Raw genomic sequence first — 26,255 nt, forward strand, 5'->3', positions numbered from 1 at the left:
AAGGCCCCTGGTAACCATGACCCCTAGCCAACAATCGGTGACCAGAGCCTTAGGTTCGAAGGGCCAGTTTACGACCCCCTTGGCCTGCTTGGCTCCAGTGGCGGAGGGGAGCATTCTGCCAAAGTTAGGAAGTTACAGAGTTTGTCTCTGAGAAGGCTGTGTGAATGAGATGGTGTGCTTAGTCACCAGCAGGGAATGTTTAACATTGTACATTGCCCTTCCCCCTGTGTGCATGTGTCCACTGCACTCTTCTCCAAGGCTGCCAATGCCTATTGCCTCTTGATCTCTCCACAGCAGACCTTCTCTCATCCTTTCCTCCTCTCTCCTGTACTCACTTCCAAGGATGTTTAAAGGATTTGTGGGATTTAGGATGCCTCTCCTGCCTCTTCCCCTATATTGGTGCCCGTTTACACACACACCACAGACAGTAAATACCTGAAATATTGATAAAACCTACAGAAAGTCCACAGGTGAGTCATGGCAGGTTTACAAGGTTGTTATTTAGCGTTAACCGTTCAACCACTCAGGTGATAGCAATTCCAAGAAAATTGATGTAACGCCCATCGGGAAAAGTGGACCAAGGTGCAGCGTGTTACGTGTTCATGATTCTTTATTTTCTCAGAACACCAAAACAAAAGAATAACGAACATCACGTTCTGTAGGCTTCACAGAGCTAACAAAAATCAACATCCCACAAAATTAAGGTGGCAAAACAGGCTGCCTAAGAATGATTCCCAATCAGAGACAATGATAGACAGCTGTCCCTGATTGAGAACCATATCCGTGCGGGACTGGCTTTGTGTGATTCTCTTTCACTGTGACCTGCCATTGTTTAGTCTTGTGTTTGGTATGTTTTGGGTGGGTTTCTAAGTTCTGTTCTTAGGCTGAGTTGCTTTTGCTAGCCACAATAAATCAGTTGTGTGTGCTGTCTGTTTAATTCGAAGAGCACCTTGCTTGAACCCCCTAGCACCCCTCGTAATAAAAAAACAACATTCTTAGTGTTTTACTTGTCTTTCTTGCACTAACACTTGCACTTGTCTTTTCTTACTAGCACTAATTTCACTGATAGCTGCTTTTTCAAGGAATGGTTTTACTTGCAATGACTGATTATGTGGTTGTCTTACCTACCTTTGTTGAATGTAAGTTGTAAGTTGCTCTGAATAGGTGCATTTGCTAAATGACCAAAATGATAACTATTGTCTGGTTCAGGAGAATATCACTCATGTGTGAATGTCATTCTTATGTCTGACTTTAAAATCATTACTTTAATGTTTTTATCAAATCATTTATTTTCAAATTATACTATTGATATTCACGTTCAGTCGCCTCACAGTAGTCAAGATAACCCCCATCATATTACTGTGAGATATCTCCCTTTGTATTTGTCACACAGAGCAGAACAGGTGAACCCAAGAGCAGACTCCAACGAGGAGACTGGAATGAGGTAACCAAGGTATTTTTTGAAACACTGGAGGAAGATTGAGTGCAGGTCAGGGGAAGCTTGGGCGGGTTGCTGGAAACCAGGTACGGAGGTTGAGGCTGGAGCGAGAGGTGTGGGGACAGGGTAAGCAGGTCCGGAGGGGAATTCAAGGGAGCATAGAGTGGGGAATCCAGGACAGAGTAGCAGGACTGACGAGAAGATGGACTGGAGACAGGGACCAGAGTCAGAGCAGGCAGAACTGTAGCAGAGAGGAAAACAGCATCGGGCAAGGGAACACAGGCACAAACGACTAGAAACATGGACAGATTGGGCAGCGATTATGATCTGGCAGTGTGGAAGTGGCAGGGCTGAGTATTTGTAGAGGTCTTGATTATGGAACAGGTTGCAGCTGGTTGCATCTGCTCTGACTCCAGCACACCTGTCTCCGCCCTCACAATCACACACACACACAGAGGGAGAGTGAGAGAGCACTGGGGGAGTGGCGGCAGGTCAAGGAGACACCGGATGAGCACTACAGGGTGTGGCAGGAGCAGATGAGACAGTATATGTAACGATTTTCGTAGGTGGAAGAAGGAGAGGACCAAGGTGCAGTGTGGTACGTGTTCATGATCTTTTAATTACACTAGAACAAAACGGAACAAACGAAACAGTCCTGTCTGGTACAGAGACAGAAAACAACTACCCACAACTCAAGGGCAAAAACAGGCTGCCTAAGTATGGTTCTCAATCAGAGACAACGATTGACAGCTGCCTCTGATTGGGAACCATACCAGGCCAAACACATAGAAATACAAACATAGAACAAAACATAGAATGCCCACCCCAACCAACCTAAAATAGAGACGTAAAAAAAGGAACTAAGGTCAGGACGTGACAGTATAAGGCAATATAATCATCTATTTCATGTGCACTTCAAAAGAGCTGGCTTTCCTAACTGCTGAAGGATAATAAGATATTTTTTTAAAGAAACAGTTTCTTCTCTTTTTGCCTTAGTGTTGGCAGGAAAGCTGTCAGATTGAGAATAAGAACAGTCATACATTTGTCCTTCTCTTTCACTCTCTATAGATCCATATAAAGGTCATTCATTTGATTATGGTACATGGAGTGTAGGTTCAATTTTATGCAGTACTCACCACAATGTGTGCACTACTCATAGACTGCACTGGCTACTACTTATTTTCGACATGTAACTTTGTATGTAATTTGATAAAATGTTCAAAATTGATCTCTGTTGCTCTCTGCCACACCTAAAGCAACTATTCTATTTGTGAGGAGTGAAAGATAAGTGTCAAAAATATATACTGTAACCAGTGGCGATTTTATCATTTAAATCTTAGTGGGGCAAACTCCCCCCAAAAGTTTATGATGCATGCCAGCAAAGCCACTGTACAACACAACACACCACTAAACAATACATTAATTGTACTATAACGGTGATAAACGGTGCCCACAAACTGTTAGGGCCTACATAAAAAATACAACTTTTACATTACCCTGCAGTTTACCTATAAAATGGAATGATGGTGAAGTAGACATACTCAGTATTCAAATCACAAAATATATAAATAAGCTCTTAAATAGACATTTAAATGTAAAGCTCTTTAAATAGAAAAAGATCCTGTAACCATGGACATTCTACAAAGTAGAAAATAGTAAAAATAAAGAAAAACCCTTGAATGAGTAGGTGTGTCAACTTTTGACTGGTACTGTTGGAGCCATTTGATATGCATACATTCATCTTGATCTATTCATTGCATTCCAAGTGTACATTCAATAACTGCCTGTCTATTTATGGAAAAATTGCCCTGATGAACTCCTTAGTCATATCTCAGTTTACTCACTTACTTATGGCGCTGCCTACTCCTGATGATTCGTTTTTCAAATCATACGAGCAAAAAATATTTTGCTTTATCTGGGACACTAAACCAGACAAATTAAAACGAGCCTTTCCTTTTTTTCTCACCAATTTCGTGGTATCCAATTGTTAGTAGCTATTATCTTGTCTCATTGCTACAACTCCCGAACGGGCTCGGGAGAGACGAAGGTTGAAAGTCATGCGTCCTCGGATACACAACCCAAACAAGCCGCCCTGCTTCTTAACATCCAACCCGGAAACCTGTCAACCTCGGTTAGCATGCACTGTGCCCGGCCCGCCACAGGAGCCGCTGGTGCGCGATGAGACAGGGATAACCCTACCGGCCAAACCCTCCCTAACCCGGACGACGCTAGGCCAATTGTGCGTCGCCCCACGGACTTCCCGGTCGGTTACGACGGAGCCTGGGCGCGAACCCAGAATCTCTGGTGGCACAGCTGGCGCTGCAGTACAGCGCCCTTAACCACTGGGGCCAGCCGGGACGCAAAAACCCGCCTTTCTATATAATGATTATGAATTGGGTGGGTTGAGGTTATTAAATATAAAAGCACTAAAACTCTCTAAAAGCTTCACTCATTCAAAAGTTTTATTTGAACCCTAAATGGTTCTCAAGTAGATTACTAAGAAAAGCTCATCCATTGTTTAAAAATTGCCCTTGTGAGGATTGCCATGTCTCATTTTCGATTAATTGAAAGTGTAACTTTTTTCAAAGGATCTCTCTTTTTCAAACAAGCATTGCAGAGCTGGCTACAATTTCATGTTTATCCCCTGAAAAGATAGAACAAATATTATGGCTGAACTCAAATGTGCTGGTTGATAAAATACCTGTATTTATGGGAAATATGTTTGAAAAGGGTATTTTGTTCTTAAATTATATTGTACATTGGAATGGTAGAGTTATGTCCTTCATGGAGTTAATAAAAATAACATAAATAGGAAAGTATACCAGTTTCATTTGAAGACCAGGATGGTGACAACTGTGCCTTACAGATTGCAAAATAGTTGGGAAGAGATTTTTGATGTACCGATTCCATGGTAAAGAGTTGATATATAAAACGACGCAAGATTCAAGACTTCGTGCTTTTCAGCTAAAATTATTATATAGAATTCTTGCCACCAACAGAATGTTGAATATTTGGGGCATAAAGTAATCGAAGCTCTACAGATTTTGTTGTGAGGATAAATTGACCATTTATTCTGGTATTGCCCTCAGGTAGCCTGTTTCTGGTCTCAGGTTCAGGAATTGCTGAAAATGCATAGCATTGATCTAAAATTGAGCCTAGAAATAGTACTGTTAGGAGATCTGGAGAGACAGGGTCAGTCAATTACTAATATACTAATATACTAATTACTAATTTATCTTCAACTCGCAATCTGTGGATTCTATTCGATTATATAGATTGAAATTGTACGTCAAACAACACAGCATAGTTGAAAGATATGTGTTGCATCGAAACCCGAAGTGGGTGGCCAGCAGAGATAGATGGGATGGGCTGAGGGAAGCTGAGGGTTGGGATGTGGAATTGGAGACAAGTGGGAATGGAGTTTCTGTGTGGGAGATAGAATGATGGTCAAAGATTTAAAAAAATAATAATAATAATAATTTAAAAGTCCAAATAAAACTTAATAAAAAGTCCGTTTGAATGACACTGAGGGGCAGTTTTTTTTTTACAACTAATGCCGGTTTGTCTGAGGCTGATGCCGTGCAGGTGTTTGTACACTTGCATATAGTGGAGGCAAGTAGCCTAGTAGGCAAGTAGCCTAGTCTTTTTCTTTTTTCTCTTTAGTTCATTCTCTTGGTTTTTGGTGCATTGGGGGGTTCTTGGGGGTGGGGAATGGAATTAATTGTATTTTTTTTTTTCTTGGGGGGCTGTGCAAGGAGTCTCGAATGGTTGAGGGACAGCTATTGGGGAACTGTGGGGGGATCTTGGAGGGTTCGGGTTCACGTTTTTTGGCCTGGTGGTAGAAATTAAGACATTAATGAGCGAGCTAGGACATATGTGGAAAATATAACTATTTGTTGAGCATTTTTTAAATGTACAGCGACAGAATTCAGGACATGGGCCGTTCTTACAGTATTCTCCCTGTACACCAAATCAGAGCCGTAGGATAAATAAAGGGGGCATAGAAGCAGACAATGAAAGCGCGTACAATATTTGATGAAGACATTTCTCTAAAACAGGTTATAGGCTACATGTGCACCACCAAGTCAGAACAGTAGGCTACATTATAAGGAGGAAAGGGACCAAATTATTAGGGTGAGGCACATGGGCTACTAACAGCTTACTACATAACTTAGTATTACTTTCATACAGTAGCTACAGTATACATTTCTCCCTGGCATATAACATCATTTGTGCAGCAGCATACAATACATTCTTGGACTCACCTTGTTGTACAGTGCTCACTTGAACAGGAAGGTGGCATGGGCAAATTGTGTCATCAAACTTTGTGATCACAGTCTGGGATTCTCTGGATTTATTGTGCTTTCAAGACAACTGGGAACTCGGAAAAAAAACAAGGTTGAATCATGACGTAAGTGATCTTCAGGCCAGAGCTCTAGTAAGAGGCCTGAGTTCCCGACTTGGAATTCCAAGTTGGATGACCGTTCAAAATGTATTTTCCCAGTCGGAGCTAGTTTTTTTCCAAGTTCCCAGTTGTCTTGAACTCACTGAAGTCTGAGATTTCCCAGTTCCCGTGTTTCCAGTTGTTTTGCACGTGACAGAAGTCATGCTGGATTGACAGCATGGCCCATGTTGAATGTTTATCATTTTAAGCTTGGAAAAGAGACCCTTAAACCCAGACTTGGACCACACACCCACTCCACTGAATAGCCGGCTAGTGATTGCTTTGCAACGTTTGCAGTTAGCCACTGATTTCTTCCAAACCACTCATTGACTTCCAACTTGTTGTGTAATGTTTATGTCCAATGGCCGATGAGCACCGATATGTTTTATCTATATTTTCTCTTCATAATTTCTCTTCATATGACAAGGATTGAAAATGATTTGCCAGTAAATTGTCAACTTGATTCATGATGATGACTGCTAGCTTGCTGTTGACGTGATCAGTCTAATCAAAGCTATGGTAGATATCATGGGATTTGATGTAATTTTATCTGTGGCCAATGACCTTGAGCCTTTTTGGATGTGCACTTCTAATGTAACTCTATGATATGGTATGGTATGGTATGGTATGGTATGGTATGGTATGGTATGGTGTCCCCATGAGTGACAGAACACTGAGCCAATCACGGTGCAACTAGAGAACATTACCAACCCCTACACTCCGTATTTTCTGTTGGCTGCCCCACCACCACAGAAAGCACTGAGCTAGGCTGAAACGCCTGCATTTTGGAGCTGGCTTACTCAAGAAAGCAAAAAAGAGACCATGTTTGTATGCCACTTTTGTATGCCACTCCATAGTGGAGTTTGGAGTGTGACTATTTGAGGTTGTGGACAGGTGTCTTTTATACTGATAACAAGTTCAAACAGGTGCCATTAATACAGGTAATGAGTGGAGGACAGAGGAGCCTCTTAAAGAAGAAGTTACAGGTCTGTGAGAGCCAGAAATCTTGCTTGTTTGTAGGTGACCAAATATTTATTTTCCACCATAATTTGCAAATAAATTCATAAAAAATCCTACAACGTGATTTTCTGGATTTTTTTTCTCATTTTGTCTGTCATAGTTAAAGTGTAACCTATGATGAAAATTACAGGCCTCTCTCATCTTTTAAAGTGGGAGAACTTGCACAATCGGTGGCTGACTAAATACTTTTTTGCCCCACTGTATTTAGGCTGATGAAAAGTAAAATGGTCACAATGGTCACCCTACATAGTGCACTACTTTTGATCAGGGCTCTGGTGAAAAATAATGCACAAATAGGGACCATGTCCACTGCACAAAAGGAAGATGGTCATAGTAGGCCTATAGTTTGCTTTTACTGAATTGACTCAATTCCGTTACCATTACAATCACCTCTGATATAGTCAATCAACTTCCCAACTGGCACAGAATGACTAGATAATAAGATCATGATTAGAAGATTAATAGATGGTATTTCTATGCTGAGGAGCAACATGATTTACTCAGATTTCACAGAGGGCGGGTACTTACCATGACAAATTATTATGAGCCCTCTGCATGAATTGTTCAGTGAATGTGTCTGAGGCTCTGAGCCATGAGTCATTATTGCATTGAGGGGGAATATGCAGCAGAGATGGTTAGTGGCCATAGTATCATTAACATTCCAATGGGACCCAGTTTCCTACAGGTTAACTTGCTGGTAGCTACCAATTGATACATTAGGTGCTCTACTTTACACTTAGTTTGGATTAGATTGAATTTTGGCAACACTTTACTTAAAGCATTTCATGCATTGTGATGCAGTTATAATGCAATGTAAGACTTGTCATAAAAAGCATGTATGACTCCCTAATAATGTCTTATCATAATCATCTCCTAATGATCCTGACTAAATGCTGTCCATTTTGAGTAAGGTGCACAAGGCCTACTACACCCGCAGGCTTTATTTGGTGCCTCTTTGGATTTCAATGGAAAGTACAAGACATTCTCCTCTCAAATTTGAGAGGGGCCTCTTCATAGAAGTATGTCTTTGAATCGAGAGGGGCAAAGACATTAAGAAATCCTCTGATACAATAATTCTGAGCTTTGGGAGGGGGCTTATCTGTAATTTATACTTCCTTTGAAGATGGAGTGCTTTCATAATGTGGTCCACAGCCTAACAATTAGAATATCAATGTGATATGGATGGGTTGCCAATGTCTGGGCCTGAAGGACTGTGGTAATGCTCCCCACATTTTTTTTTTAACAAACCATCATCAAAATCAAAAATATTAAGCAAATCTAAAATAATATTGTAATAAACTAGTTTGAATATCAATGTGTCACTTGCTATGGATTAGATAAGAGAGTAGGCCAGGAATGTTGCTGTATTTTGGCAGGAAAACATCAAATTTGTGTTTATTAATACAATATAATATATTGAACCCTTTTCACTGTTAATATTCTTAAGTGGGCAGAGCCAATCATGAATGTTGTTGTTTGTGATAGACTGCTATCAAATCATAATCATTCAAGTCAATGCACTAATTTAAAGGCTGGAAAAGTAATCTACAAACCTATAGCCTATTATCAACCAGGTGAAGGTAAAGGAGGATTGTTGTGCCATTTCACATCCTGTTATTAAAAAACCTTTCCCTCACATGTTCTAATTCATGTCCCCATAATATTGGCATAATAAACTGTTCTGTGGATACCCTCTAGTGGGCCTCTCAGATCAACAGTTTTGATTTCTTTACACTCTATCAGCTAAAATAGATGATCATTTCTGAATCAAGTGACGCACCCAATGTAGCACCCAGTGTGTGACATAAGTGTGAAGTGAACGACGGTGACTATAACGCTGACTTTCAGTATACAAAAAGCCAGCAGATGGCAGCAATCCCTAAGCTTGTCTTTTAGTCTTTTGTTCACCTTTTCAAGGGAGAATGGTGATTTTGTTGTCATATGACACTACGCAACCTTGGGCTGATGTGTAGATTCGGCTACTTATAATGAACATATCATGAAAGCAAGAAAACTATATAAATAATATATCGTTTCAGTTATCATGGAATTATTGACCACATACATAGTTTATGCATATCGTTTTCCCCTATTTGTGATCTCTTTAGGCCCACAATTCCTTGCATAACACAGGCAATTGGTACATAATCGCGTGTATGGTGTATGCGAAATATAAAATAAACAAGGTTCTAAATATGAATAAAATTGCACCGATGTAACATGTAATTCAATGTATGCTTATCATTTTATCATAAAGGTAAATATTGTTCTCTTTTTTTCCCAGGAGATGTCAACATTCAGATGATCCCTAAATAGCCTTTGCGTTAGGACAAGGTGCTGGAAGTGGCAGAGCGATAGAAAAGGCTCGAGCGCTAGAGCGGAAAATCATAGCAAGCTACAGTAACTGTCCATTCATACGGAATCCTGTGGCATCTGTTATCATATCAGCATAACACAAAACCTGAGTCCTGAAGTCAATTTGGGGCACTCTTCTATCCGAAAGGTAAGCTGTAATATGATTTCCACAACATAGCATTTTCATTGCAGAGTCGCAGTATTCTCCCAATCGTACTACGAGCGACTTGTTACTGCGGTTAGAAGTGCTGCTCAATGACGGAAGGATGACCAAAAAGCCAGACTCATACCTAGCTAGCTATTTCAGTTTGTTCGCGTTTTCATGTCATATCTCTCGTTAACAGCCATTACAGTAATGTTATTGTTAGTTCCCTGAGATAGCTAACGTTAGTTGGCTAGCCGAGAAACTACTGCATGTGACAGCTAACGCGAGCTAGTAAAGAATCGCATACCGCAGCGCTAATAATCAATCTGACCTGTCATAACAACACAATGGTTCGCTTGTCAGCGAGTCAGCTAACCTGGTAGTTTAAACCCGTTGAAATGCAAACATACTGGCTTCCTTGCTATCCCTAAAAACACAGTGTCTAGTTATGAGCAGAGCTACTTCATTTCTTGCTAAAATTGTCTGTTGTCGATTATATCAGTGCTATGTCAGACGAGAGTAGCTAGCTAGCCATGTTATAGCCTACCTGTCATTGACAGTTATTGCAGCAACAATAACAAACCAGCCAGTGCAGTTTTTGTTGTCAACAATGTCTTTTGTTTCATGATGATACAGAATAATAGCTCTGGTTGCATTGATTTAATAATAATAATAGCCAACATTCTTTTGAATTTGATCCATGGCTTGATATGATAGAAGGGACACTACCGGCTTTGTCTCTAGAGTTGCTGTTTAAAATGTTTCTAGCTAGCTAGCTAGAGGTGTTAACCTTTTCTTACCCAAATCGAATGAGTGGATAATCTGTACGAATCTAAAATGCATGGCTCCGGTTGACACTGCATGGTATTGCCTAGTTTTAGGAGTTGTAGCTCCCACCTGTCATTAAAAAAAATCTATATCTCAATTTGTTATGTACAGCCTATATCTTTTGACTATCTATATTTGGATAATTTGCAGTCTTTTTATATTTTTTTATACATAAAGCAATGTACATTTTCACATTTGTAGTTATATTGTAGTATCAATGAAAATATTTTGTGAACATGGTAAGATGTGAAGAGTCCTTTGTGGATAAGCATGAAAACACTTCCCCCACACTTTCCACTGTGAGAGCTAGCTCACTATGCGTTCCTAACTTCCTATAGTTCAGTGATTGGGTTGCTCAATACTGCCTTGGCTGCAATCCTCTGAGTAGATTTGAAAGAGTGCTTCTCTTACAACCCAGGAGATTTATTCAAACACCCAGAAATCCCCTTGGAAACAGTCCAGTGTACTCTGTAATTACAAACGTAGTCCACATTCTCTACAGTATACTCTAAGGAATTTGGCTCAGCTACAGGTAAAGTTATGGTTGGTGCCATGAAAACATAAAGCATTCAGCTTTTGATGTTTAGTATCTTCTCTTGGAGGTTGGCTCTTTCTTATCCCCTTGGTAATGAAGACTTTTGATTAAGATGGAGGATAGACTGGCAGGTTTAATTGAGGTGATATTGGGTTTCTGTTTCTGTTCACCTCCCTGCTTAGCTTATTATCCTGACTATCAAACGGCCATTGGGACTGCAGTGAGCCGCTGGCTTCCTTGCCTTTTTATAAAGAGCTCTGTCAAGTGCCTTCGCTGCAGCTCTTGGGGAGTATAAATCTGCTTGAAAGGAGCTTTGCTCCAGTGGCATGCTTTGCTGCTGGCAAGATAAATCGTTGGGACCCCATCATTGGGCAAGGCTGGAGGTGATGGAGGGATGGGACGGAGGTGGGATTGTTGATGGTTTCGCCCAGAGCTGCAGAACACTAAGTCTCTCTGATTAAAGGGGTCCTGCTCCTCACGGCCTGTACATAATACACACACCACTGTGGTCACTGTGTTCGGCTCAAACTGACTTAGGCTGACACCGCAGTATAGCCTAATACAACCACCTTCTGTTTAAATGGTTGGGAAAATCCAAAGCTTCAGATTTTTTTAAGCCTCTGGTTTTCCTTGAAAAATGTCACATCACTAGAGAATTCTGTATTGTACTGTTTATATCATATAAATAGTCATTCTACGTGGTCTTTGTTTATACAACATTGCAGATATCGCTCCGTCATTTCCTGGTTGCAAAAATTAGAATAGTGCCCCTAATTTCAGTGTATGTGACAAAACAAGCAACTATAGTGTAGAGACCTCAAACTCAACTCTGGCCCTCCAAGCCAGTTCCGCTGCTTTCTTCCATTGTTCGCCTCTAATCAGGGACTGATTTTGACCTGGCACACCAGGTTGGTGTAATTAATTATCAGGTAGAACAGAACCAGCAGGTTCTGGACCTCGTAGGGTAAAAATACCCCTAATGTAGAGAATCATTGTACCATCTAAACCGCTGTGAAATATCTCTTCCCATAACTACAAATATTGCATTTTCTGCTGTTTTGAAAGTAAAAGACTCAAACTAGACTTTGTAATGGGATGCATTGATATAGCGCACATATAACAGATCTACCACTTCTTAGACTTGCTTTAATTTTTTAAAATTGTTTAATTTTTTTAAATTTCACCTTTATTTAACCAGGTAGGCTAGTTGAGAACAAGTTCTCATTTGCAACTGCGACCTGGCCAAGATAAAGCATAGCAGTGTGAACAGACAACCGAGTTCCACATGGAGTAAACAATTAACAAGTCAATAACACAGTAGAGAAAAAAAGGGGAGTCTATATACATTGTGTGCAAAAGGCATGAGGAGGTAGGCGAATAATTACAATTTTGCAGATAAACACTGGAGTGATAAATGATCAGATGGTCATGTACAGGTAGAGATATTGGTGTGCAAAAGAGCAGAAAAGTAAATAAATAAAAACAGTATGGGGATGAGGTAGGTAAAAATGGGTGGGCTATTTACAGATGGACTATGTACAGCTGCAGCGATCGGTTAGCTGCTCAGATAGCAGATGTTTGAAGTTGGTGAGGGAGATAAAAGTCTCCAACTTCAGCGATTTTTGCAATTCGTTCCAGTCACAGGCAGCAGAGAACTGGAACGAAAGGCGGCCAAATGAGGTGTTGGCTTTAGGGATGATCAGTGAGATACACCTGCTGGAGTGCGTGCTACGGATGGGTGTTGCCATCGTGACCAGGGAACTGAGATAAGGCGGAGCTTTACCTAGCATGGACTTGTAGATGACCTGGAGCCAGTGGGTCTGGCGACGAATATGTAGCGAGGGCCAGCCGACTAGAGTATACAAGTCGCAGTGGTGGGTGGTATAAGGTGCTTTAGTGACAAAACGGTTGGCACTGTGATAAACTGCATCCAGTTTGCTGAGTAGAGTGTTGGAAGCAATTTTGTAGATGACATCGCCGAAGTCGAGGATCGGTAGGATAGTCAGTTTTACTAGGGTAAGTTTGGCAGCGTGAGTGAAGGAGGCTTTGTTGCGGAATAGAAAGCCGACTCTTGATTTGATTTTCGATTGGAGATGTTTGATATGAGTCTGGAAGGAGAGTTTACAGTCTAGCCAGACACCTAGGTACTTATAGATGTCCACATATTCAAGGTCGGAACACAGTGTCCAAGGACGGGCCGGAAGTATATAGAATGGTGTTGTCTGCGTAGAGGTGGATCAGGGAATCCCCCGCAGCAAGAGCAACATCATTGATATATACAGAGAAAAGAGTCGGCCCGAGGATGGATCCCTGTGGCACCCCCATAGAGACTGCCAGAGGACCGGAAAGCATGCCCTCAATGACATTTACAGATCTGTAACTCACATTTCTATGTGAATTTGGTTAGGTCACACAAAAAGTGATATATTGCAGCTTTAAGGAAGTCTACCTCCTGTGTTACAGGATGTGCTGCAGGACGGTTCAGTACTTTATAGGTTTTCTTGACATTCTGCTCCAGTCAAATGATTAATGGCCTAGCATCCATACTGAGATCTAATGACACCCAGGATAAAGTGCTCTTCTGTTTCTGCTCTGGTGGATTTCAAACACAATCAGCAGACCAGGATATTAGCTGCTTTCTAAATCTCTGGGGATGAGGGGGGGGGTGTATTGCTATGATTTAGTTAAATGGTCACTTGTTGCTATGCTCGTCCTGATTTAGGTTATTCCTTAGCCACAGGACTGTTTGTCTGTATGTATTACAGATCATCTTTATATTTAATTAACCCATCTTTCCAACGGCTGTGTTGGTTAACTGATAGGCCTAACTTTTTGTAATCTGAAAGCCACAAGTCCACAAACGAAGGTTCCTCTGGGAAAAATAAAGTCAGTCTCTATTGTAACTATCATCTTAATACATAATGAATTCATGTTTCTGAGTATTGTTGTCTTCATCACTGTTGTTTTTGAGATGAGACACTTGTTTGGGAAAGCTTGACTGTGAAAGTGAGTGCTTTACTGTACCTACTAGTCCTGACTGTTTTACTGCCGCTTGACCTGAACGGGTTTGGGGTTAAGATGATCACTGCCTAATACAGTATCCCAATCAGTTCAACTGCTCGGCTCTCCATAGGCTTACAGGAGTGAGCAGCAGAGTCGGTTAAAAAACCAGAGCCCAAGGGGGCGTCTGAAATGTGCCTTCCCTAGGAGAGCAGCCGAGAGGAAACCATGTTTGATTTACTGTGCGCTGCAGTGCAGTCAACTGCCTCTTTATTCAGAGGAGGTGAAGAGAACAGAAACGTTGGTCTGTACTCTGTTGGTATGCAACACACAGTAAGGGGTAAACAACCCACACAACTCTAACTCTGTGTTGGTGTGTAGGGTTGAGGCGATGTCAACCTTTGTCCTATTGTGATTATGTGCCCATAAAACATTGTGATATACGATGCTATTGCCTCTAGTTTGAGGCAATAGCATCGTATATCAGAGTGTCTAGTTTGAGAAACACACACCTCACAAGTCCTCAACTGGCAGCTTCATCAAATAGTACCCGCATAACACCAGTATCAACATCAACAGTGAAGAGGCGACTGCGATGCTGGCCTTCTAGGCAGAGTTGCAAAGAAAAAGTCATATCTCAGACGGGCCAATGAAAAGATAAGATGGGCAAAAGAACACACACTGGACCTCTGCCTAGAAGGCCAGTATCCCGGAGTTGCCTCTTCACTGTTGACATTGAGACTGGTAATTTGCAGGCACTATTTAATGACTCTGCCAGTTGAGGACTTGTGAGGCATCTGTTTCTTAAACTAGACACTCTAATGTACTTGTCCTCTTGCTCAGTTGTTCACCGGGGCCTCCCACTCTTTCTATTCTGGTTAGAGCCAGTTTGCGCTGTTCTGTGAAGGAGGTAGTACACAGAGTTGTACAAGATGTTCAGTTTCTAGGCAATCTTTTGTATGGAATAGCCTTAATTTCTCAGAACAAGAATAGACTGACGAGTTTCAGAAGAAAGTCTTTGTTTCTGGCCATTTAGAGCCTATAATTGAACCCATTAACGCTGATGATCCAGATACTCAACTATTCTAAAGAAGGCCAGTTTTATTGGTTCTTTAATCAGCACAACAGTTTTCAGCTGTGCTAACATAATTGCAAAAGGGTTTTCTAATGATCAATTAGCGTTTTAAAATGATAAACTTGGATTAGCTAACAAAATGTGCCATTGGAACACAGGAGTGATGGTTGCTGATAATGGGCCGTAAGCCTATGTAGATATTCCAGCAACAATAGTCATTTACAACATTAACAATGTCTACACTGTATGTTGGATCAATTTGATGTTATTTATGACCCCAAACTTTTGAACAGTTGTGTTTGTGTGTGTGTTTGTTTTGTTTGTTTCCCGGACTGTGGTGCTGTGTTGAGCCAGGCATGGGCAAGAGGCCGGTGGCTTCCCGGTGGCAGGATGGTGGTGCCCACTCCGCTGGCAGGCTGTGGCCAGCAGCCCTGCCTGGCTGGTGAGGTGACCTTCACAGATTGGTCATGGTGCTGCGCCCGCCTGCATCACGTGTGTGTGGTGCCAACCGCTTGAGAGCAGAGACTGCTGGGAAATGATAGCTCAGCCGATGAAGGGGAGGTCAGGTGGGAACTGGAGCTTATTCAGTGTGGTACATTGATAAGCCTAGCACTTCGCAGGTAGAAATGCAGACTTAATGACGAGAGCTGACAAATAGGCCTATGCCTTATTCTACATGACAGATACTCATGGCCGTTCTACACCAGTGCATTTCTATCTGAATGATCTGTAACTGCACTCTCCTTTTGAGGAAATGGTGATCTCTCTCACTCGCTCTTTCACTCAGCACCGCCGCTGTCATGTTAAGCTCAGCGTGGGTGTCTGGGAACAGCCTGTTTTGATTGTCTCACTGATCACGTTCAGTATTAAGTTACCCATCCCGTGCCTTAGTGTTGCTGTTTTGTCTACAAAGGACACAATGCCATTGCCTGGTTAAAACAGACTGAAGTTAAATACGCAGTGGCTTTTCTGGTCGTAGGGTTGTTTGCTACAACACCTTGCTGAAACAAGAAGCAGAAAAGTTTCATAACTTTGTAAAAAGTTAACGTTACCGATGAAACAGACTCAACAGCACGTGTCATCTTTTTAAATAATAATCATTCATGACCGTCTATATCCATATTCGTCAATTACACTATTATACTAAAACTGTCACATCCCTAGGCCTACAGTGATAAGTTATATTTTGTCCAAAGAATAAACCGATTCAATTGATATAAAGACTAATCGGTTCCACAGATTAAATCGGTGATATTATGTACGTAAAATACACATACAGTTGAAGTCAGAAGTTTACATACACCTTAGCCAAATACATTTTAAACTCAGTTTTTCACAATTCTTGACATTTAATTCTAGTAAAAATTCCCTGTTTTAGGTCAGTTGGGATCACCACTTTATTTTAAGAATGTGAAATGTCAGAATAATAGTAGAGTGATTTATTTCCGCTTTTCTTTTTCTTTTCATTTCTTTCATCACATTCCCAGTGGGTCAGACGTTTACATATACTCAACTAATTGTATTTGGTAACATTGCCTTTAAATTGTTTAACTTGGTTCAAACGTTTCGGGTAGCCTTCCACAAGCTTCCCACAATAAGTGGGGTGAATTTTGGCCCATTCCTCCTGACAGAGCTGGTGTAACTGAGTCAGGTTTGTAGGCCTTCTTGCTCGCACACGCATTTTTAGTTCTGCCCACAAATTTTCTATAGGATTGAGATCAGAGCTTTGTGATGGCCACTCCAATACCTTTACTTTGTGGTCCTCAAGCCATTTTGCCACAAATTTGGAAGTGTGCTTGGGGTCATTGTCCATTTGGAAGACCCATTTGTGACCAAGCTGGAACTTCCTGATTGATGTCTTGATGTTGCTTCAATATATCCACATAATTTTCCTGCCTCATGATGCCATCTATTTTGTGAAGTGCACCAGTCCCTCCTGCAGCAAAGCACCCCCACAACATGATGCTGCCACCCCGTGCTTCACGGTTGGTATGATGTTCTACGGCCAAACAGTTCTATTTTTGTTTCATCAGACCAGAGGACATTTCTCCAAAAAGTAAAATTTTTATCCCCATGTGCCGTGGCAAACCGTAGTCTGGCTTTTTTATGGCGGTTTTGGAGCCTTCCGTCCTTGCTGAGTGGCCTTTCAGGTAATTTCGAAATATGACTTTTACTGTGACTATAGATACTTTTGTACCTGTTTCCTCCAGCATCTTCACAAGGTCCTTTGCTGTTGTTCTGGGATTGATTTGCACTTTTTGCACCTTCATCTCTAGGAGACAGAATGCATCTCTTTCCTGAGCGGTATGACGGCTTTGTGGTCCCATGGTGTTTGTACAGATGAACGTGGTACCTTCATGCGTTTGGAAATTGCTCCCAAGGATGAACCAGGCTTGTGGAGGTGTATATTTTTTTCTGAGGTCTTGGCTGATTTCTTTAGATTTTCCCATGATGTCAAGCAAAGAGGCACTGACTTTGAAGGTAGGCCTTGAAATACATCCACAGGTACACCTCCAATTGACTCAAATGATGTCAATAAGCCTATCAGAAGCTTCTAAAGCCGTGACATAATTTTCTGGAATTTTCCAAGCTGTTTAAAGGCACAGTCAACTTAGTATATGTAAATAATCTGTCTGTAAACAATTGTTGGAAAAATTACTTGTGTCATACACACAGTAGATGTCCTAACCGACTTCCCAAAACTATGTGTTTACAAGAAATTTGTGGAGGGGTTGAAAAACAAGTTTTAATGACTCCGACCTAAGTGTATGTAAACTTCCGACTTCAACTGTATGCCTGCTCATTTGCGGTCATATATTTTTTTTTTCAGCATTTAGGCCTAGGTCACAACGTGAGAGATGGTAGTTATGATGGTTTGACAGTAAGTAGTTTTCCACAGCCAGCATATTTGAATAAGTAAATAATCTAAAGTACACTTCACCAAGCAAGCAGCCCTGTCCTCATCACATTCTTAACATTAGCTGGCTAGTTAGCCAGCATGGTAGTTAGCCAGCCAGCATGGTAGTTAGCCAGGTAAGCCAGCAATGTATGCCAGCAAGGTAGCTAGCTGTCTGTGCCAATTATGTGCTAACACTGGACTGATGCCAAAGTGAACACTTGTCCTTGATACAAAAATAAGCCTGTTACTGTCTGGGTCTATTATGTTAGCTAGTGGGCTTATTTAGTTAGTTTTCCGCAATCTGTAAAAACAAGAGTTTGCACAGATCTGTCATTTAGGCCACGTGCTTGTATTTATGATGAGATAAGTAGCTAACGCTAGCTAGTAAGCATTTGCCTGCGTAAACGTTTTTAGTCATTAGCACATGCCATTTGCAGTTGAAATGTACAGCTAATACATTTTGTATTGAGAATCAGTGTAATGTACATAATGTAATGTACATATGGTTTCTGTAAGAACATATTGTTGTAAGGAACATGGTCAGTGGCTTATGGTCAGTGGATATCCTGTAAACCAGTGGTTCCCAACCTATTTCAGTTATTGTACCACCAATTGCATTTTACTCTGCCCTGAGTACCTCTGAAGTACCCCCTCATGTGCATTTTACCAGTAGTCCTATGGTCTCATGAGTCTTCAAGTACCCCCTGTGGATAGGCCAAGTAACCACAGGGGTCCTAGTACCCCTGGTTGGGAACCCCTGCTGTAAACCACAGATAAAATATACATTTTTATTTAGTTAAGAAATCATCATTTAGAATATGTTTTAATCTTTTGGAGCACAATTTGTATTAAAAAAAAAGTATATTTTTCATTCCATTTCTAAAAATGATATATTGGCAGATTTATCAGTAATCGGTGACTTTTGCCTCCCTAAAATCGGTATCGGACCCAAAAATCCCATATAGGTAGATCTCTAATAAAGACCAGCAGAACTGCATTCTTGTGTAAAGAAATCTTCAGAATGACAATGCAAAATACAGTGTGTTAAAAGCCAATCCGAGGTGTTGTTGGGCAGAGTATTGTGTGCCGTTCACACCAGTAAGGTATGGCCATTTGTCTAGACTGGAGCTGGGAATTAATAACTGAATGGAGGCCCTGCTGAGTGTGAAGAAGTAGCCTATTAAGATGCACAGTCACACTCGTCTCCATGGCAGCATGGCCATCATCAGTTTCACGTATCCATTACCTCAGAATGCTGTCTGGACGCTTCAAGGGCTGTGTAAAGGGACATACCAGTGCCCACTTGAGGCTATAGTCCTACAGTTTAAATGTTGTCATTCCTGTGTTTTTAGCTTTGGCTAAATCAAGAGTTTGCACCTGTAAATGTTGGATTGGACTTTTAAGTCACCTGATTCTGACTTATTTTTAGGTGGGAAATGCAGCCTAGGTTTTTAAAAATTCTGATCCATTATTGATTTAGCATATCTATTCACATCTCACTGCTTTTGTTCAGCTCCTGCAACATGAGGGGGAAAAGGCTCTTATTAAAGAACAATATTCCATTTCAGTAGGATGCTGTCTCTTTCAGACTCTGAGCAATGCGGTGGAATTAATCTAGAGATCCTCGGCCTGGTTTCCCGTATGGAATATTATATTTTCCAGCACTGCCTTAACCCTCCTGGGCATGGAGTTCACCAGAGCTTCACAGGTTGCCACTGGAGTCTTCTTCCACTCCTCCATGACGACATCACATCACCTTCCGTTTTGAGGATGCCCCACAGATGCTCAACAGGGTTTAGGTCCGGAGACATGCTTGGCCAGTCCATCACCTTTACCCTCAGCTTCTTTAGCAAGGCAATGGTCATCTTGGAGGTGTGTTTGGGGTCATTATCATGTTGGAATACTGCACTGCGGCCCAGTCTCCGAAGGGAGGGGATCATGCTCTGCTTCAGTATGTCACAGTACATGTTGGCATTCATGGTTCCCTCAATGAACTGTAGCTCCCCAGTGCCGGCAGTACTCACGCAGCCCCAGACCATGACACTCCCACCACCATGCGTGACTGTAGGCAAGACACACTTGTCTTTGTAGTCCTCACCTGGTTGCTGCCACACACACGACACCATCTGAACCAAATAAGTTTATCTTGGTCTCATCAGACCACAGGACATGGTTCCAGTAATCCATGTCCTTAGTCTGCTTGTCTTCAGCAAACTGTTTGCAGGCTTTCTTGTGCATCATCTTTAGAAGAGGCTTCCTTCTGGGACGACAGCCATGCAGACCTCTTTGATGCAGTGTACGGCGTATGGTCTGAGCACTGACAGGCTGACCCCCCCAACCATTCAACGTCTGCAGCAATGCTGGCAGCACTCATACGTCTATTTCCCAAAGACAACCTCTGGATATGACGCTGAGCACGTGCACTCAACTTCTTTGGTCGACCATGGTGAGGCCTGTTCTGAGTGGAACCTGTCCAGTTAAACCGCTGTATGGTCTTGGCCACCGTGCTGCAGCTCAGTTTCAGGGTCTTGGCAATCTTCTTATAGCCCCGGCCATCTTTATGTAGAGCAACAATTCTTTTTTTCAGATCCTCAGAGAGTTCTTTGCCATGAGGTTCCATGTTGAACTTCCAGTGACCAGTCAGTATGAGGGAGTGTGAGAGCGATGACACCAAATTTAACACACCTGAGACCTTGTAACACTAACGAGTCACATGACACCGCGGAGGGAAAATGGCTAATTGGGCCCAATTTGGATATTTTCACTTAGGGGTGTACTCACTTTTGCTGCCAGCGGTTTAGACATTAATGGCTGTGTGTTGAGTTATTTTTAGGGGACAGCAAATTTATACTGTTATACAAGCTGTACACTCACTACTTTACATTGTAGCAAAGTTTCATTTCTTCAGTGTTGTAACATTAAAAGAGACTCAAATATTTACAAAAATGTGAGGGGTGTTACTCACTTTTGTGATATACTGTACGCCTATCTATGTGAGCACACAGTATTTTGTGATCTGACAACTGTATAAGCCTAAAAATAATCACATCTGTTTGCAGCAGTTGGGATTCTCATCCCTTCTAGAGATTAATTGAGTGTGTGTGTGGGTTCCAGCCATTAAAAAGACAATTCAGCAATTTGTATGTCACCCACTCCAACGGTTGTGGTGGTATTGTATTTTGTGAAACCGAAGCTGGCCGTCAGCACGCAGGGTTTCATAGGCGCTGTTGAGAGCCAGAAGGCACCCTGCCAGCCAAATGAAGGTCCTGAATTAGAAACCTGAGAAATCGGTCTGTATTCTGTAAACGCTTCCCTTCTAAAGAACAAGGAGGCGTTGTGACAAAAGTCAACGAGCACTTTGGGGGTTTCTGTTAGAGTTTCAGGCAGGGTCTTGTGCATTTAGGGCACAAGCACATCATAGAAAAATGTTTTGCAACAGAACACGAAAATGTCTTATTGGGCAAGTTCAGAAAGTAGTGACCGCTCCGTTTTGGGTCATCATGCCTATGATGAGCAAGAGCCAGTTCTATGTTGACACAGGGTCACGTCTGTAATGACCCCCAACCCTTCTCCTTTTCTCTCCTTATCGGCGGAGAATGGCAACTCCTAACTCTGTCTCACAGAACCCAGACCTGTGAGAGACAGTCAATGTTATCAGTGCAGCAGATTGCAGCGTGCTGAAGTAGGTTTGAGAATTTTAAAGCGCAGTGCAGAGATTTTGTTTTTCAAGCCCGAAGGCTTAATTTCTTTTGCACTGTATCACATTCGAGATAATCAAAGTGCAGCATAGGTGTTAGCAGAAGAAAAAGATTGACTTGGCTACATTTGAATTTAATTGAATAATTTAACTTTTTTTTCCTTATTCCATCCTTCATGATTTGTTAAATGGTCTTGATAGTCTCAAAACAGGTGACAATGGCAACACGGACATAGAAGTTTTCAACAGAAAAAGCCCATATATTTGTTAGGGGTGGTATGCCTAAATATCCAAGGAACACTGGCACATAACGGTGTTGAGATTCTGTCAGAAGTATTGCGCAGCCTGTGAAATTTCACTGCTGGAGGAAAGACTGCTCATGTATTGCAGCACTGAACAATTTTCCCAGGGATCATTTGGAAGGGGAAGAGGGCCTTTTATTATCCTGCCTTTGTGTTGCATGTGAGTGTGCTGTCAGTCAGTTGTCCACTGCCTCATCCCTGGGCCTGTATTCATAAAGCATCTCAGAAGTGATGATTTAAAAAAAAAAAAAAAAAAAACTTTTTGTGTACTTTTGCCTTTTTAATCACAATTAGTAAGAGATGCGTTGTGAATACTGGCCCTAAAGTTTATTTTCATTTTATAATATGTCTCGAGGCATTTATATCTTCAAATGTGCTTGCTAATGGAGAAATTATCTCTTTAACTGCTTCTGAAATTCTTGAGGCCTATAACTATCTAATGCTCATCAAAGCGTTAAAATCTGATGCTTGTTAATTGACAAAGCTTTGTGGCAACTGATCTGAATAAAAAAATAAAAGCAATGTAAGTTTTCCATCATTTAGAATATCATCAAGCTTATTGGGTCTCTAAAGAACAATTTGAAGTTGTTTCATGCATTATAAAGTCCACACTTATCATAGTGAGTGTGTTTGTCCCAACATTGAGGTTCAGAAACACATTATCATATATGTAGCTAGATTGATCTGTTGGAACATTTTTGGAACATGGTCGTGTCGGTCTCAGCTGGCAGCATCGCAGGGTGCAAGCAGTCACTACTGTGAGGTAATGTATCTCTGTGGCTGTGTGTGGCTACTCTGTGTTCACTTCCTATAGCTAGTAGGGGGGGGCTGCACATGCCTGCTAATTTTGGTACCTTTTAACCAAACTTATTTCAGGAAGATGTGTTCGGTAGGGCATAACGTTGGAATGTTCTGATAGATTGAGGAATCATGTCAGCTATATTCATGACATTTCTAGATCTGCAATGTTTAGCAGAGTGCATGTTGTGCTCTCCAGCAAATCAGTAACATCAATAGATCAAATGGCTTTCTGAGATAATATTAATACACAGATCATACACAATGTTAGCTAGCGAGCCAGCCACCTAATGTCAGCTAGCTAGCTAAAAGTAAGCTTTAACTTGCAATGAAAACAACTTTCTGACAAAATTAGAAACGTATTATATCTGAAACAACTGTAGCTTGACTCTTACCCATATACATGGATGACCACTTTACGGCAGACTGCAACACCTTTCATTAAGTAAGACGACCTGTGTCGTTTCTGTTTTGTTTGTACAGCTTGCTTGGCCCGTTGTAAAGTCACTCTCTGGTTCATACTGACTGTGTGCAATGCCATAAGAATCATCAGATCTTTCTCGCTCTCTGTCACAATGCCATGGTTGCCCTTAGTTTGAAGATGTAATCCGGAGACAGGTGTTTTATACAACAGCCTTATGTGTTCTCTTTTTGACTCCCTTTGCATTTGCAATCAAACACCAGAATTGTATTCATCTCCTTATCATACTTTGCTTCAACCAGACATTCCACTGATTTCAAATCTCGTTCAAATTCTTAAGTGACGACAACACTGTTGATCGCCGTTACATGGCAGACCAATCCGAACTCATCTCTCGGCATGTCCAGCCCATTCATTATCTCAGCCAATCATGGCTAGCATGAAGGTTCCTGTCTTTCTGTGGCTAAACCAACAAGGCTCATAATTTAACAACTTTATTTACAGATGGAATACAAGTTTGTTATTAAGGCAAATGAAAGCTCAAAGTTTCAAGAAGGCATTTCTGCCAAAAAACACATTTTGATAAAAGAAATACAAAAAAATATTCTAATGCCTCTCCTGGGAAGTCTTGACTTGCAACAAAAATCCATGTCACAATAAATTGACTGAATTATCACGATAACAAAGTTGAACGACAAATGTATAACATCTGGCCTATTGGCCTATTTATTGCCTTTACCTCCCTTATCCTACCTCATTTGCACATACTCCTTTTCTACTGTATTATTGACTGTATGTTTATTCCTAGTGTAACTCTGTGTTGTATGTGTCGAACTGCTTTGCTTTATCTTGGCCAGGTCGTAGTTGCAAATGAGAACTTGTTTTCAACTAGCCTACCTGGTTAAATAAAGGCTAAATAAATTTAAAAAATGTATGTGCATCAGTTACTTTTTTACATTACCCTTAATAAAACTACTACTACTTTGAATGTTGTAGCCATTCAATTATCCCATTTATAAAGTACCCTTATTTACATGTAACTCTATATTAGCAGCCTTATTTCAAACTTTCCATTTCTGTAGTGTAGGCTTACTTATCATCGCTCTCTCTCTTCTCTCCTTTCTTCTCCCTCCATTTCTCTCTCCCTCAACACAGTGCTTTCATTGAAAGGCTTATGAAGGACTTTTTATGGTTAGCGAGACTTTTCGGGTACATTACGAAATAGCCTCACCTCCTGGCTGGAGATGATGGGCAAGAAGTATTGCCATTTCACCCAAGAGCGAAACATCCTGTTTTTCTCCATCCTTGAGTGGGCAGGATACTGTTTTTTTCTAAACTGTATCACTGAAATATTTCCCAACTCCTCATACCTCCACTAAAGTTGACTTGCGGTATATTTGTGTCTCATGGAAATGTTTTTTGGCCAGAAGTCCTAAGGGTAACCTGCCCACTCATTCAGTTTCTTGTAGCCAAGCTATCAACATATTATTTTTGTGAAAATAATTACACAGTAGACCTTACAGGTTTGAACATAGACATAGACAACATAAAATAACATTTAGCTTTCTTTCGGCTGTTTAACAGATTTGAAGTAGGCTTAACTCTGAAGAGAGACTGGGTTGGGTTATATTTCCCTGTGGAGACAATGTGATTATTCACCATTTTCACTTCACGCTGACTGCATCTTTTTTTTGCATGAGAATCTTAGCAGCACGGATGTGTCAGCTTTGATACAGTTTGTTTGTCTCTCTCCGTATAGTTCTTGGCACACGTTTCAAGGCGCAGTTCTATCTCCGGCTGTTTAATCAAAACAAACTTAAATCAAAGTGGTCAAATTATAGCAGGTTGTTTGTAACGCATTGCAGCAAGGAAATGAGGTTGTCTATAGTTTGTGTGGTGTGCACTTGTGTTTTTGGATGCAGATGGCAGAGACAAAAAGGGTTATCCATGAGTTCATCTGACTCTGGGTAAGTAGAAAAAGGGCTTAGTTGCCAACATCTCGCACTATCCCTTTTAAAAGCTCATCTTGTCAGAAAGTGTGGCGCTATGCCACACTTATAGGGGAAACATTGGATGGCTATAGCTACAGTAGCTAACACCCGCCTTGGGAATGCCCATGTAAATACTACTCCTTTTTTGCTTCTGGAACTGCAGTGTGTGCCTCTAACAGCCTTTCTTATGTCTCCTCCTCTCTGGCAGAATGCAGCTTGGCCAGTCAACCCGGTGGGAGTGACCGATAAGGATGGGCCAAAGAAGTAGAGCCCACTGGTGAGGAGTGGTGGAGAGGCCAAACAGAACCATAGCGACTAAACTACGCCGAGCGCCACCATGCCCCACCTCCCCTCCTAAACTCTCCTCCGACTCAGTCCCTTCCGCTCCCTCACACACAGATATAGTCAAGCTGCGGGTCGCACTCGCTATGGCCTCGGCCTACCTGTGGAAGCTGTCGTCCCAGAAGCTGGGCTTCTTCCTGGTGAGCTTTGGATTCATCTGGGGCATGATGCTGCTCCACTTCACTATCCAGCAGCGGGCCACGCACGAGAGCAGCACCATGCTGCGACAGCAGATCCTGGAGCTCAGCAAGCGCTACATCAAGGCCCTGGCCGAGGAGAACCAGAGCGTCATGGACGGGCCCTACGTGGGAACCATGACGGCCTATGGTGAATACCGAGCACTGCACAAGTAGTGTTCTCCGTCCTTTGCGCTCTCTTCAAAATAGAATGATTCCACCTTGCAAAGCTGTGGTTGTGAGAACTCAGAATTTGTTAATGGTACACTGGGGATGTTCCATTCATTCACTTGGAATGTTTTATTGAATGGAATTCTGATTTGCCAGTTGTTGGTAGTGCTGCAATATTTGCTCAACCTCACTTAGAGAACACACTGTTATTGAATAAGGACAGGCTGAATTGATTTACTATGTAGGCTAAGTAGAAGTGCCTTCAAAGTCAAAATAGCCAGCCCTATAAATCCTCTGATATACAGATCATACAAAATGTATAATGTTGGCTATTTATAAGTGTTTATATTGTATTGTGGTTGTAATGTAACCATAGACAACAGGGAAGACGAGAAGAAAATATAAATGTACATTTTGTCTACAGCAGGGTGCTGCCTCATGTTGGAAAAAGGAAAGTAAAGTATTAGGGGGCTAGCCAGCCAGTAACCTGACTTGCACTAACAGAAGTGAGTGTTATGCTGATGCAGCTGCTTTCCCGCCATAACCTATTAACGCCTCGCGAACAGCCATCAATAAGTTATTCATGCCGTTAATAGACCCGTTTGGGTCAATGAGAGG

At 41.5% G+C, this 26,255-nt stretch overlaps 1 protein-coding gene across 1 annotated transcript in view; it reads left to right on the top strand.

Moving 5' to 3' along the window:
- The first annotated feature begins 9,212 nt into the window (after positions 1-9,212).
- Positions 9,213-26,255, top strand: part of LOC112253925 (alpha-1,6-mannosylglycoprotein 6-beta-N-acetylglucosaminyltransferase A) — a 115,969-nt gene continuing 98,926 nt past the window's right edge. Inside the window, exons 1-2 of the mRNA XM_024426034.2 lie at positions 9,213-9,405; positions 25,157-25,617. Coding sequence (XP_024281802.1) covers positions 25,377-25,617 — 241 coding nt within the window. The 5' untranslated portion in view covers positions 9,213-9,405; positions 25,157-25,376. The remainder of the gene's footprint in view (positions 9,406-25,156; positions 25,618-26,255) is intronic.

Source organism: Oncorhynchus tshawytscha, linkage group LG14 (assembly GCF_018296145.1).
Source record: "Oncorhynchus tshawytscha isolate Ot180627B linkage group LG14, Otsh_v2.0, whole genome shotgun sequence".
Taxonomy (NCBI): domain Eukaryota; kingdom Metazoa; phylum Chordata; class Actinopteri; order Salmoniformes; family Salmonidae; genus Oncorhynchus; species Oncorhynchus tshawytscha.